The sequence below is a fragment of the Phragmites australis genome, chromosome 8, assembly GCF_958298935.1.
Source record: "Phragmites australis chromosome 8, lpPhrAust1.1, whole genome shotgun sequence".
Classification (NCBI taxonomy): Eukaryota; Viridiplantae; Streptophyta; class Magnoliopsida; order Poales; family Poaceae; genus Phragmites; species Phragmites australis.
In genome coordinates, this window is record NC_084928.1 from 11,575,287 (window position 1) to 11,590,037 (window position 14,751).

General features: G+C 51.5%; 2 protein-coding genes across 2 annotated transcripts; one reads left to right on the plus strand and one right to left on the minus strand.

Moving 5' to 3' along the window:
- The first annotated feature begins 49 nt into the window (after positions 1–49).
- Positions 50–1,293, plus strand: LOC133926628 (uncharacterized protein At3g17950-like). The gene is made up of 2 exons (XM_062372647.1): positions 50–428; positions 507–1,293. Exons 1-2 carry the CDS (start codon positions 72–74, stop codon positions 1,080–1,082), a joined length of 933 nt encoding a protein of 310 aa, XP_062228631.1. The 5' UTR covers positions 50–71; the 3' UTR covers positions 1,083–1,293.
- Positions 1,294–2,190: 897 nt separating this feature from the next.
- On the minus strand, positions 2,191–5,602 carry LOC133926627 (endoglucanase 17-like). The gene is made up of 4 exons (XM_062372646.1): positions 5,359–5,602; positions 4,864–5,271; positions 4,359–4,613; positions 2,191–3,306 (listed from the first exon to the last, which is right to left on the minus strand). Exons 1-4 carry the CDS (start codon positions 5,566–5,568, stop codon positions 2,674–2,676), a joined length of 1,506 nt encoding a protein of 501 aa, XP_062228630.1. The 5' UTR covers positions 5,569–5,602; the 3' UTR covers positions 2,191–2,673.
- Between the last annotated feature and the right edge of the window lie 9,149 nt (positions 5,603–14,751).

Sequence of the window (14,751 nt, forward strand, 5' to 3'; positions counted from 1 at the left end):
CTGAAGTAACTTCGCGCGCGCCGTCGGCTGTGACACGTGAGTCAATTCTCGTTAGACCCCGCGTGTCAACAATGGCCGTGCAGTTACCTCAAAGGATCCCTCCATCCGTGCAGCCGCTTCAGTCACGAGACTTTGTACAAGTTTACGAGATGCCGACGAGTAAACAAAGCCGTAGGCACCACCGGCGCTCCACTACATCGCCGTCACGGCACCACAACCAACTGCCCTGCCAAGTGCCAGCTGCCTATAAACCCTCTTGCTTCTCTTCAGTCTTTGCCAGTGGCCGCCACCACCACCACCCCTCGCCCACATCCGGCCACGGTTCTGCCAGAGCGGGCCGGGCCGGGCCGATGGACCTCGACGCCGGCATGATCCCCACCTCCCCCTCGGCCGACTCCTCGCCGTCCTCCTCCGACCTCGACACCGAGGTAGAGGTTCTTGGTTGGGTGGCTCTGCATTTCTGATGTGTTTCTTGTTGGTGCTGATGGGGTTTGGTTTCTCGGCAGTCGACGGGGTCGTTCTTCCCGGACAGGAGCACGACGCTGGGGACGCTGATGGGCGTGTCGGTGTTAGGCGGAGCGCAGCGGCGGGCGCCGGGGGCGCTGGCGGGGGAGGAGAGGGAACAGACGCAGCGTGCAGCGCAGGAGGAGGAGGGGGAAGACGGGAGGCGCGGCGGCGGCGTGTGGCAGCGGAGGAGGCGGCGGCGGCGGCGGCGCGGGCGCAGCCTCGGCGGGAGCTGGTGGCGGCTGTGCCGGGACGACGACGGCGGGCCGCCGACGTCGCTGGGCGAGTTCCTGGACATGGAGAGGCAGCTCGCTTGCGCTGACTTCCTGTGCGACGGGACCGGCGCCTCGGGGAGGGAGACGGCTGCGGCTGCGGCTGCTGCGGCGTCCGTGGCGGCCACGACGATGTTCGAGGACGGGAGGGTGCGGCCCCCGCAGGCGCAGCAACCGGTGGCCGCGGCGGACGAGAGGGGGAGGTGGCGGCTTCTGCGGGCGTCAGAAGGGTCGTCGTCGTCGACCTCGTCGCTGGCAAGGTTGCCGGTGCTGCTCACCGGCATCTGCAGCGGCGGAGCTGGGTAACCAATGGTGCTCACAAACTGCAATTAAGTCTCTCCTGAGGCGTGTTTATGTGAAAGTGGATTGGACGCTTCTTTAAGCCTCTTTGTCTCCCTTCTTTTCCTTCCTCTCTTTCACGCATTTTCGCTCTTTTTTATTTTTTTCCCTCCCATTAATTATTGCACTTTGGTTCTTTTGGCCATAATGCCCATTTGATGATGCTTCTTTTTGCTTATTCCCTCCCTTTTGCACAGGAAAGAATCAAGAGCGAAATTTAAAACCCTGCTACTCGTCCTACTTTTGAGTACTGAGCTTTGACGATGCATTTTGTGCAGTTCTATTTCATTTTTAGCCTAATCGAGGCTCCCTCCATTTCCAAACATAACAGTGTTACATTCTCCAGAACTAGATTACTAACGAGAGAGGGAGAGAGAGAGAGGGAGCTCCATTTCATGGCAATCACACTCTGATTCTTGCGAGTTGCAACAGACAAAGTTGTGTTGTTCCTATACCCATTTCCTGCCGCAAAATTCTAGCTGTAGCTTGCCGGTACCCCGTAAGCATCCCAGCTTCAGTACAGTCCAGTAGTGTCAGTACTCGTGGGTTTTTTTGTCCAGGCCTGCAGTTCGATTCCATCACCACGGCGGAAAGATACACGCAGTTGGGCGTATGTGATCTGCACAGGTTGATCGGTTGCCGTCACAACTACTTAGCCCCACTCGTCGCTGATCCATACAAGGAGGAAAACCATCCGATCGACGCGTACATCTTATCTGTGCATTGTCACATACGGCTATATGCATCCGAGGATGTAGAGGTCGGGATTTTTTATCTATTACATTGTCTAAGGGGAAGAAGACCTGTTCATTGTCACATACATGCATGATACATGCACGTATCTGTGAGCGAATGGTGTCTTTCATTTGTTGGCTGAGCCATCAGCGGTTGCTAACGAACCTCCTTTCGCGAGTTTAGTCTGATGATCATACCAGGAATGCAAGAACAGGGAGCAGCTGGTGGTGCTGCAGCTGCAGGGTCTGTTTGTTAGGGCCAGGGTTGCTGGCTCCCGCCAAAACTGCCATTCCCCATCCATTCCGAGCAGGGGATGGTCTGGCACTGCACTCGCCTTCCTCTTTTCGAGTAAGCCTGTGTGTTTGTTTCAAGCAAGAATTGGAGTCCAGCAAGGACCCCAAAGCCAGAAAGAGACCATGTCTATTGTCTAGCGGAGAAAAAGTAGACGTGTTGCTACACATGGACTTAGAATAGAACTCATTGTAGCGGAGGCAATCGTGGAAGGGTTGATAGATGGCACCAGAGACTAGGATAGAACAGGATTCATTGCAAAGCCAGCCAGATGGATCTTGAATCACACCAAGCATGCTGAAGCACAGACACGGTACTATAGCAGAAGACTAGAAGTAGAAGAACGCTACGACCAATCCTTGTTCCTGCCATTTTTTACAGGAAAGGATCGGCACCGACTACGGAATCATCAACAAAATAACAGCGGCGGCGGCGGCGGCGGCAACAGGATGAATCATCCCATCGCAGAACATACATAAGGCCCACCAAGCCTAACAGCCCACAGGGCCACACCACCACCGTCTCTCGTTCTTCAGTCGCCGCCCCACTGGGCCGGGTTGGGGTGGGCAGAGAAGTAGGCGAGGAGTCCGAGCAGCGGCGCGTTGATGTAGGTGGTGGGCTCGGACTGCTGGAACACGGCCCGCGCGTCGGGGAAGGCGTCGGTGCTGTTGCTGGGCCCGCCCACCACGGCGCCCACGAGGAGGTTCGGGTTGGGCGCCGGGCTGGCGTAGTAGGCCGCGCCGGCCTTGCACCCGATCCGCGCTGGGTGGGCCGACACCGAGGGCAGCGAGCTGGCGCGGTGGTGGATCCGCTTCGGGAACCGCGGGCCATACCCCACCATGTACGACATCCGCAGCGGGTTGTCGCCCAGGATGTAGTCCACCTGCCGCTGGGCGACGCGGCGGAGCTGGACGGGGGAGGCGGAGGCGCCGCCGCCGCAGGGGACCCGGGCGCTGGCGTGGCTGAGGTACTTGGAGTAGGCGAGGAGGAGGAAGGAGAGCGACGTCACGTGCTGCATGTTGCTGTTGCCCACCTTGAAGAGGAGGCCGCCGGGGGAGTACTGGATCTGGGGGTGGCCGGAGATGCCGGGGAGGAGGGTGCAGATGAAGTTGTCGGCGTTCACGCGGAACGACTGGAAGTACTCGTCCTTGCCCATCAGGACCTCCTGGAGAACGAGAGAGAGTAGTGAATTAGCGCACTAATCAAGTGAGAAACATTCACTAAGTTGAAGGGAAATGATGGATCAGTATGTGCATTCCGTTTCCGTGGGGCGCAGCAAAGGCCCTATTCTCTGCTACAACAACGTGCGAGCACAGAGCCCTCGCCTGCTTTGATCAGATCCACTAATATATCGCTGACGAAAGGCTGGAGTGATACTAAGCTATCCAGATAGAATCTTTGTGCCATGGATAAGAAATGCTCATCGGTACTAATGATGTATCCTGTTTGCTACTCACTCTATACTGCCAGTACTCCGTAGTACTATTGCTGAATACTCGCATCGCCACGTGTACATAATCCTCAAGACCAGACGCATGATTAGGTGAATAAACATGATACGAATCGAGCTGAGTTCACATGCTGAGCTGAACGCAAATCAAGCTATTGATGCTGCGTTGGCGAATCTATAATCCCATCTCAGCCGTCTGCCCGGCTCCATTCTAAGCTCCATTAGCAGCAGCCAGGACAAGACCAAGACAAAACATGATCTAACAACACTCCCGATCCGACCAGTGTTAACAGTGAACCAACGGCCCGTGCCGCTACTGCTAGTACAAGATGTGTACACGAGAAAGGAATATCGCAAAGGAGAGAGACATGACGTGCGACGCCAACTCTCAGTCGCATGTCGGGCCAAAAGGCAAGGCAGCGTGCGCGCGTGAAAAGGTTCTCTCCATTGCCTATAAGTCAGGCTTGGGATACATGCCAAATGAGTCAATGGCGTCGCAGGGCACGGCCCACCGGAAAGCCGGGAAACGCGACGTCAGGGGGGCATGTGCGCGCCCGCTGAACGACGCTGGCCGACTCCAGAGGCGAGGCAGCGACGCAGAGCGATGATGTACGCAGACCGATGCTGCTACTGGAGCAGCAGCACGCAGGAGCGGGACACGAGAAGGGGCCAAACCGAGACGAGACAGACATCCCTGGAGCTACTAGCAGCGCGCAATCGTAGCCTAACTTGGGAGGTAAATAAATGAATGGTAAAGCGCATGTCACCTTGGAGATGAGGACGTTGATGCCGGCGTGCTTGTTGTCCCAGCCGAACTCGTTGATGGCGTCGCTGGCGCCGAGCACCACCTCGTTCCGCTTGATGTAGTCGCGGTACTCGCGCCGCCGAGACGCCTTGTGCAGCCACGCCGCGCCCCACAGCAGCTCGTCCTGGTACCCCGAGTAGTCGCAGTAGCAGGGGCACACCGCCGCGTGCAGGCTGCTGCTGTAGGGCCCCCTGTGCTTGTCCGCGAACTCGAACACCTTCCGCAGAACAGACAAAACACAGACACGAGAACAAGACTCAAAACCGGTCTGCTCCTCCGTTTGCCATCAATAGAAAAACATGTGCATTTAATTATGTCCTACTCCAGTACTCCTACCAGGAGTAACAACCATTGCCAAAGAAAGAATCTAACGGCCAGGATGGTAGCCGGCATTTACGCGCCATAACGCAGCACGCGTACCGGCTTCAATGCACTTTCCGGTCAGAGTGGCTCGCTCGGTCGCTCACCTTGATGGCGCGGTCGAGGAGGCGCTGGGAGTAGGCGGGGTCGGCGTCGCGGAAGACGATGGAGCCGGCCGCGAGCGCGGCGGCGGTCTCGGCGGCGACGTCGGAGCCCGGGTGCGCGGGGTCCACCTTGTACACGGTGCGCGGGGTGTCCATGTCCTCGGGCCGCTCCCAGCACGAGTGGTCGCGGAACGCGTCGCCCACCTGCACGTACACCGTGTCGGGGGTCGCCGTCGCCTTCATCAGGTAGTCCGTCGCCCACCGCACCGCCTTCCGGGCCTCCGCCTCGTGCGCGCCGAAGCTGCGCTCGAAGTCGATCAGCCCCCACGACATGAGCGTCGCCGTGAACGCCATCGGGAACCCGAACTTCACGTTGTCGCCGGCGTCGTAGTACCCGCCCGTCAGGTCCACCTGCACGCGTTTCACGAAAGGCACGTCAAAAACGGAAGAAAAAACGCGTTGGAGAGCAATACGAGTAGTGCAAGAAAGGGCCCGTACGCCGGCGGCGGCGCCGTCGTGGATCGCAGAGTCCTGGCGCCAGCGAAGGCGCTGGTCGGGGGGCAGCCGGCCTGAGCGCTGGCCCTCGAAGAAGAGGATGCTCTTGTGGAGGGCGTCGTCGTAGTCGTGCATGGCACGCACCGCCGTCACTGCCGACGACGCCGCGAGCAGCAGCGCAACCGCAACCACCGCCGCTGCCTTCGGCGCCATGGAAAGCTTGGTCTTGGAGGGGGCGGAGGCGGTAGTTTAGTTGGTTGGTGCTGTGCGGTTGGTCGGACACTGGCCGGAGTGGGGAGGAATTAATAACCGGCCGCGCGCGGGGTGGTAAATGGCATGTGAGGCTGCGCAGAGAGGGAATGGGCGCCGAAGGGAAAGCGACATGGGATGCTGGAGAGCCGGCCAATCGGGGAGCGGCGCGCGCTACGAGAAGGTGGCGGGGCGTCCATGGACTGGGTCCTCGTTAACGTTGCTGCTCTAACTGCTTGCAAGAGAGATTAGTATAGTGGTTTGCAATGGAGTGATCAGGAGGCTTCACGTGTCAGCAACAACGTTACTGGTATAGTTACATTAGAGGAACCTTGTCCGGTTTGCAATAAAGGCTGGGACTTATAAGCAATACATTTGGTAGCTCAATGGTGTAGAGATGAAGCTGGTTTACTGATAGATTTGGTCATTTTTTGGTGTCGAGATGAGAAGGTTCATCAAAGGTCGTTAGAATTTATAACCACACCTCTTAATCTTTAGCGTCTAAAATCATGGGTTCGATTTCAAGCAACGGTTTGTGGTTTTGGTTCACCAGTGACTCGCTCTAAGGGTTAGAGGAAGGTTAGGGTAGCAGACGGACCGACTGTAGGCTACGGTATGGTGGTGTGGTGAGGTGGCAGTGGCGCCGCCGAAGCCGTGGGTGGTAAGAGGGCAGTGGGTAGGGTTTGCGGTAGGGAGCTTGAAAATAGATTGGTTAGTAAGGGAGAGGCGGTGGCGGTGGATTCGATGACGAGAGTCGATGGAGACGACTAGAGGTGGGCGAGGCAAGGGAGCGCTGCGTGAGGGGGAGCTATTGCGTGGCAAGTGGTGGGAGTGGATGAAGTCGTCGGGAGAAAAAAGAAAGAAGGATAATCGTCAGATCTTTATCGGATGGTTGAGATTGATCGTATGAAGAAGAAAAAACAGATTTATGATAAATAGCATCACTCTTATGTATATGTCATGTGTGATCCTATAGCTGCATGATGTCATCCCAAATAACACTATGAAACAAGGAAACACGATCACAGGGTCAGTGTGTCCTACCTCGCGAGGTGTATGGACGATGAGCGTGGCGTAGGGAGTGGAGGGGAGGGAGGGGTCAAAGCGGCACTGCCTGGGAGGCTGGTCAGTATGAGGCTCGACATGACGGGTCGAGAGGATGAGAGAGCTGGGAGCATGGGAGAGGGCCCGGGGGACAATGTGGGCTCGATGGGGCTGATATGTACAAGAGTGTGTGGCAGGGTTGTACAAGGCGATATGAGCAGCGAGCGCGGCGATGCCCATCCCTCCCGCTGCCGGCTATCCGCATGTCCCAGTTAAACCGCTCGGTACACTGTGCGATAGGTAAGGTAACAATGTGTGGTCAGTCAGTCCATGTCATCATGCGTTCGGCAGGCCGTTGGTTCATGTTTGGCCGTAGAATCGTTGGTGACTGGTATACTTGCTATAGTGCTACTGCTAGTACAGGAATATCCATAACCAACCATGTTAAGTACTACTAACATGGTTTGGATGTCTGAGTAGATCCACTCGTGCGTCTTGAATGATGGTAGATGGAGTCCTCTCTCTTAGTAAATTAGGGCATGTAATTTGGAACATTAACCTTACTAGAAACCCTTCAATTTCTACGCCAACAAGAAAATTCGCACTTTTCAAACGGAACGGAACATTATGGTTGTATGGGTGATATATAGGGCTGACGGGAAAAAAAACTCGAGGTTCATGAAACAGCTTGGCTCCACACCTCTTCGGTTTAGGCTTGTAACATAAACAAGGTGAGCGAAAACCGTTCCCAGCTCGCTTTGTTAACAAGCCGGACTCGAGCCTTCTGGGATCCATTAGTTGCTTGTTAGGCTTGACGTTATATAAGATTTGACCAATATCCGACCCTTTTGATCTTTGGAACAGGTGGATCTGCCCTTATGGCTCCAAAGTCCAGAGTATGTTTGGCCATGTTTCCTTCCGGTTTCCCTACACGCATGGAGCTAGAGGTTGCAAGCGATGTGTGAGTGTTCTATCCACAACTTTTTGGTCCAATCACAAGAGCTTTATTTGCTAATACCAGGATTACAATATTCGAAGATTGCACTGTCAAGGAAGTCTGGTGTGCAGTTACAACTACAAGATAGACTCGTACAAGCTTTCTTCGTGCAACAGTGGCAACAAAGTTGGCCTCTTGGCACGGGTCAAGCTAAATTCAACATTGTAAAAGCCCTACTATAATGCTCTTGGACATCCCTATGATGCCGGACACTCACTCTCCTTCGATCCTTCCCCCATACGGAGAATGTTGCATGATCAAGTTCGTCATTGCAATGGTAGCCACATGCAAGGAGGTCTTAACCAAACCGGCCCTGCCAAGGCACCACTTGGTCTCTAAGGGACCCACATGTAAGTGTGTGCCGCTCGAGGTATAGTAAATGTGGTCGTTGTGGATAGGAGCAATGTAGGCCAGAGGTTGAGGAACGGCAGGACCGAACCGGACCCGCTCAAAAGCTGTGCAAGTTTGCACGACGAGAAACGACAGAGACCCTAAAGAGCAGAGAGGATGCGAGCTTTGAGGACAACAATAGCTAGGAGGGAGCATGTACGTGGTGAACACCGGGCTAAAACCGGCAGCACGAGAAACCTCTAGCGCGCTTGCAGAGGAGACGTACGTGACACGCCACTCGTCGGACCAGTGGGTTTTAACTGTCACCGCTGGGTCCCCGCCGGGTTTGGGGTTAGGGATAATTTTTCACTGTTAGACGTTTCAAGTGCTGGCCGAGTTTTTTATTTAGGTTTTGAGTCGGATGTATTCTTGTTATACCTGATCTCGTTCCGTTGCGGGACCTAATGCTTTACAGAGCGACAAGCGGCTAGATTGGAAAACGGTCTCTTGGTGGCAGGACAGTGAAAATCCTGGCTTTATCTGCTGTTTTTGGGAATACGTACTGAAAAGCACCGGCAAAAATGAGAGGATGTATTGCACTCCTAAATTCCTTCTTGTAACACCCTGAATTTTAGCATATAAAAATATAGCAAAATTCGCTCCAAATTAAAACTTTTTCTAATTATTAAGCTAGGATAAAATCAAGGAAGTATATATTTGATATATATATACTCATATGCATATATTCAAATATATTATTTTGTGCTAAGTATTCCAGAAAGCACCAAGTTAGTTCTAAATTAATCGTTGCAATGAATTGGTCATATGCATTTTGGTTTATTGGTTCTTATGGTTCTTTGCGTGGTGATTCGAATTGAATACTTCTCAATTCGAAGACATTTTAATTCTTCTCGGCAATTCCCTAATTCAATTCAAATCCGAATTCAAATACTCCTGTTTGAATTCAATCCCAGATATCCCAAATCCAGTTTCAATCAAATCCTTCTCATTTTCATATTCGAGTGCGGTTCAAATCATTCATGGTGCATTCAAATGCCTTCCCGTTCAATCGCTTCGCAAACTCAGTTCATTCGTTTCGAATCAAGTTCCAAATTCGAATCTCATATCAAATCCATTTCTAATTCAAATCTAATTTGAATTATGCCAATCCAATTTAATTCGAATGCATTCGTTTGAATCTTTCCAAACCCGGTTACCAATTCAAATTATACAAATTGAATTACACAATCCACTTCAAATTCAATATATTTATTTGAATTATCACAAATCCATTCGATTCAATTGCATTCAAATCGAATCATTCCATTCCAATTTGAATCGGTATTCATACACAAATATCTCTCTCTCTCATCTCTTCTTCTCTCCAGCCCATGCCCTGCTCTCCTTCCTTCCCCCATGCCTACTCTTCTCTCTCTCTCTGAGCACCGACCAAATCACAGCACCCATGCCGTGCTCCCATACCGGCCATCACCTCCCCTCCAACCTCTGCCTTCACCTGCAAGCCTCCTCTTCCTCACACACAAGCATACATACACACCTGCAGGAGCTCAAACACACACATGCATACAAGCACAGCAGCAGCACCGCGCCGTTGCGCCGTCGACCCACGCGATTGCGCCGTCATGTCGCCGTTGGCCTGCACCGCCCCTTCGCACCTCTGTCGTCCCCGCCCTTCCTCAACACCGAAGCCGCGCCGCCAGCCACTCGGCCGCGCTCCAGCGCGTCGCGCCGCACCACCGACGCGCTGTCCCGCAGCGAAGTCGCCACAGCAGCTCCGCTGTTGCCGAGCCTCCACCGCACTGCTTCCCGTCGCCGTGAGCTCCGGCCATCTTCGGTGAGCCTGCCTCCCTTTCCTCTGCAGCCCCTCTGCGTCGCCGCGCCGGCCCGTGTGCGTCCTCCGAGCCGCGCGCGCCGCGCCATCTCTCTGCATGTCCCGCGCCGATGCGTCGTCCCGGTGTGCCGTGCCGCCTCCTGCCGCGCCGGCCCGCACCTCCCGCCGCGCGCGCTGCCGCCTCGGCCGCGCCTCCCGCGTCGCGCCTCCGTCGCACAGCCGCCGCCCTCTGCGCCGTGCCCCTAGGCTGCGTCGCCCGCACTGTCCAGCCGCGCCGTGCGCCCAGCCGGTCTTCACCGCGTTGCGCCGCCGCCCGGCCACCTCCCTCCGGTGAGCTCCGGCTCCCCCTCCCTTTTCCGGCGACGCCGCTTCTTCTCCGCCGGTCGCTCGTCGCCGCTCAGCCCGCATCGCGTCGAGCCACTCTGGCGCCATGCCTCCTACGCTCCACCGCGCCGCCCCGGTGCGCAGCGCTGCCTTCATCGTCCCACCGCCGAGCTCCCCATCTCGGCCAGCCACCATTCCACCGCCGGTCTTCTCTCCCTCCGGCGGACCCCCCCCCCTCTCTCTCTCCTTTCTCCGGTCTCTCTCTCTTCTCTGAGTCTCACGCCCGCACAAGCCAAAGGCCAGCCGGCCTTATCCTTTGGTGCCCCCTCTCACCGGTATGTGGGCCCCACGAGCCGGTCCACACGTCCGGTCCACGGTGGACCACAGACCCGCGCCCAACACCGGTCCACGGACCATGAACCGAGTCCATCCAAGTCCGGTCCACGGTGCACCCACCTCACACCCACTCTGGTCCACAAATTCCGTAGACCGAGTTCGCGAAACAGTAGTCCTTTTTAATTTCCAGATTTATCCTTTCGGTAAATCTTCCGATAGCCATATCTTCTCCAATTCAACTCCGATTTCGGCGATTCTTTCGCCAATGTTCCTCTAAAATCATAATCTACCTCCATGCCAAATCTTGTAAATTTTGGAGTTCGTTTAATTTTCTCGTTTGGTAATTATTTGTATTGCGGTATTTGATCTAAATTTAGATTTTCCCCTTTAACAAATAAAGTCAAGTTTAGATAATTCCATAAATGTGTTTGAGATATAATCGTATTTAAGTTGCTTATATTAATCTCGCTTAAGTGTATGTTAATCATCATATGAGTTAAAAGGTAGATTTTAGATTAATCTTTTAATCAATGTTGCAATATATTGTTATTTTATGTGATATTTCATGTGATGGCTTACAATTAATCTTAGCTCAATTAAGGTAATCAATTAACTCGTGTAAATGATAGATAAATAGATATTAGTCATTAGAATGTGATAGAATAATTTAACATTGGTAATTAATTAATTAAATAACCTTTTGATAATTAATTAATTAGATTCAAAGGATAGATTAACCTAATTAATTAATTACCTGTATGCTTTTATGATAGTATTAAATATAACTTAATTAGTGTGGCAATTAACAAACTAAGTAATTAAGATTAGTTACTAAATAACCAGGTTTAGTGCTATAGATTAGAATAATTAATCTCCACACTTAAGCACATATAATCGTCTAGAGTTATACTTACGTATATATGTATACATGCTCACATACATATAAACGTAAGTATTACACATATATTCATGTATGTACACGTGCACTCATCTACACGTAGAATCTCTAGCTGTCGTCCTTCGACAGTTAATCTAATAAGAGTTCACCTAGTTAATGGTGATTTGTTCAGGTTTTCTCTTAAGTTGATGACAACTAGGTTAACAGCTTAGCCTAGCTTCGCGAGATTATCTCGTTATTCTCTGTGTATTAGTTTTGTATTGATTAAGAGTTGTCGTTTGTCTTTTCGCTGAGTTTAGCTTTCGTCGTTTTCCCTCAGCTGTTCTTTTTCCACTTTAGTATTTCTTGGTTTTGTTCCGGTGTTCAATTGCTTAGTCGTTGTGCGCTTTTTGTCGTTAATCTACGTAGGCTCGAAGTCATGGTTCTAAGCAAGAACGCGAGGAAGGGACTGAAGGCAAGATCCAGCGATGAAGAAGAACCCTGGGAAACTCAAGAGACAAGACCAATCGTGAATTGACCCTTCAAGAAGGCAAGTCCTATTTCCTTGATCATATTGAACCTATGTTTTCGAATAATATACATGATCAACTAAAATCGGACTTATTATCGCATGTGCTATATATTGCATTTCCTTCAAACTACTTGTAGTAGTTAACCCTATCAACACTGCCATGCCATACATGTCATCATCCAGAATACATATCACCCTAGGAATACCTGTTGTTAAATATATTAACGATGGACGACGTCTTGATATCTAGCATGCTTAGGATTGAATACATCTCCTCTGAGATGTCGCTTTTAAAATACGTCTCCTCGGAGATATTGCTTTTAAAACACTTCTCTTAGAGACCAATTTGCTATTATCAACAATAACTCATATACCATGATTCCTTGATGGTTGTGAATTCCGTGATGGTCGAGAAATCCTTGATGTCATGTGGGACATGGAAGGTGATGTGTAAAAATGGGTGAAAACTGTTTTGGCGCGGGCAGGTAGAGTGATCCTTCGGGGAGGATGCTCATGGGGGCTTGAGTTACATGATGGTATTCATTGCCCATGAAGATGCCTAGCCCGGCCGCTTAAGGACCGAGTCTTGCGTCGTCATGCTTAGTCACCCCGTGCAACCATGCGTCCTGTATGGGCAGGACTTGATTTTCCTTCACTAGACTGAGTTGGGCATCATACCAGGAGGCTGAGAGCAACGAGCAGCCAGGGGTCTATCTGTCCCGCTGTTTGGAGGTTCAGGGACCGGCTTAGGCTTAAAAATGGAGGCTGGCCTTCGGAACATGCAGCTCTGGAACTTGGCGTGTCTCGTGGAAAAGCCCGGCAGGAAAGGTGCTTGGAGAGTCTCGGTATGATTCGCTCCTCCGCTTGCAACGGTTGGAGGCTGAGCATATCGTATGGGTAAAGCTGTACAACCTCTGCAGAGTGTAAACCTATTCGAATAGCCGTGTCCACGGTCATGGACATGCAAAGCATTGACCTCACTTGAATAGACTCCGGGTGCGTGCATCTTGATGTGTGAGTGTGTGGACTAGATGTCCGTGTGATGTGGTTCCTGGCTCGATCCGCCAGAAGCTGTGTGGTACTAGAGGTACACCAGATGTGATAAAAGGGACTGCGGAGTGAGGTATAGCCCCTCCCAGGACTGAAAACCCCCAGATATAACTTGTTACCCTGGTTTTGGTTTTAAAACTATTTCGACAGCTTTGCTATCAGGTCACCTTCTAATACGTTGGGGACTTGAGGTGATACTCAGTACCAACAGAAGATGCCTGCCTTTGTTTCAAAAGCTTTGTTGCGTTTATTTCAAAAGGTTAACAGTGGAGAATATAACTTGATACCTGCATAAAACCTGCTTTATGCTTAAAACTATGCCGTAAAGTCTTGTCCTTGAAATATTCATTATGCATCTATCAACCCCTTTGAAGTAGTATAGGACTTGTTGAGTACCTTCCGTACTCAGTCTTGTTGCTTTCAGATTGTTGAGTTGGAGATCAACCTCAATCCAGATGAAGTCGAAGAGAAGAAGTCTAAGGTCGCGTCCGCACCCGAGTTGCCTGTGGCATTAGGTTGCATCGTCGTTTCGCTCCGCTGCGCTGTAGGCTCTTCTGCCTGGCTGGTCTGCTGTGGATTTTTGTCCACCAGACCATCTTTTCTCTTTTCAGGTATTTATTTTACTTTTTTGTATTCGAAGTATGTATTTGATATCATTCTGTTAAATTCTGTACGTATCAGCTACTTGATCCAGGGACTGATACAGGAGGCACAGGGGAACCCGGGTTCGGGGTCCTGACACTTCTCTTCTGCACTTGTTACAATGCCGAAATCGAAGAACTCCTTGCATTCGAACTGCATGAACAGCGAGGGACACAACCCCGAACAGAACCGCTTCAAGCAATGGCCGTCCAGCCGGCACTTAATTCACGAATGCCCATAATTAGTTATGCTTTCCACGTACCTTTGCGGATAGAGTTCTTTCCGGGGAAAATAGGCGCATGGCATGGCCACTCCCGGAAAGCTTCCAACCGTTGAAAAGGTTCTCGGAGCAACAGTTTGACCGGTGTGTCAGAAAGAACACGGAGACCGTCAAAGCATGTACAGTACGTGAACGGTGAGCCTTTGTCAGTGAAGTCTTTGTTCGCTCCATTCATCCGGAGTCCTAGGAATCTGGACCACTATTGGGTTTGCAGCATTCTTTCTAGTTAAGAGAAAAATCCATGAACTCTTCCTTCGTAAGTCATCTCTTTCAGGTTGCCATCGTTTCCTTTCCCTTTTGATACATCTCCTGTAACATTTTGGAAAAGAATCTATCGCCCTACAATGGCACTCCGTCCAAATTCCTTCAACCCCTACCCCTAAAGGCTAAAACCCTATGGTCTTCGAGTGCCAAATTGAAAACGGGAGTAACAGACTCTAGTCAAGTAGTGCTAAATGAAATGAACAGGTCATCCACAGCTAAAACCGGATCAAATCTCAAGGTGGTACGGTAACAAGACAACAGGTGACGCTAGGCACGTGACAAGATAAGCTCCAAGCTCAAAGCTGAATATGCACATCGCAGGTTGAGCATGTTACCGTAATCCAGCACTCCTGCTGTGATGAGACCAACAATAAGGGAACAGACAACCAATAGAGAACCACATGTTCGAGCCCATCCGACTACAGAGGGCGCGCAGAAAAACAACCAGAGATGCATATGCTCATTGTGACACTAAATTTCATATCAGCTGAGGCCCACTGTTGCAGCGTCATCAGCGCCGCAGTTGCTGGGGTACCACCTGCAAATGCCGTATATCCCCGCACAGTATGCAAGATAAGATCAAAAAATATGATGGATTTAAGCAGATTATCTGGTCACA

Coding starts and splice junctions, on each gene's coding strand:
- LOC133926628 (XM_062372647.1), top strand. CDS start 72: ATGGCCGTGCAGTTACCTCAAAGGATCCCTCCATCCGTGCAGCCGCTT. Junction 429..506: donor CCTCCGACCTCGACACCGAG/GTAGAGGTTCTT, acceptor GTTTCTCGGCAG/TCGACGGGGTCGTTCTTCCC.
- LOC133926627 (XM_062372646.1), bottom strand. CDS start 5,568: ATGGCGCCGAAGGCAGCGGCGGTGGTTGCGGTTGCGCTGCTGCTCGCG. Junction 5,272..5,358: donor ACGACGGCGCCGCCGCCGGC/GTACGGGCCCTT, acceptor AAACGCGTGCAG/GTGGACCTGACGGGCGGGTA. Junction 4,614..4,863: donor TCCTCGACCGCGCCATCAAG/GTGAGCGACCGA, acceptor GTTCTGCGGAAG/GTGTTCGAGTTCGCGGACAA.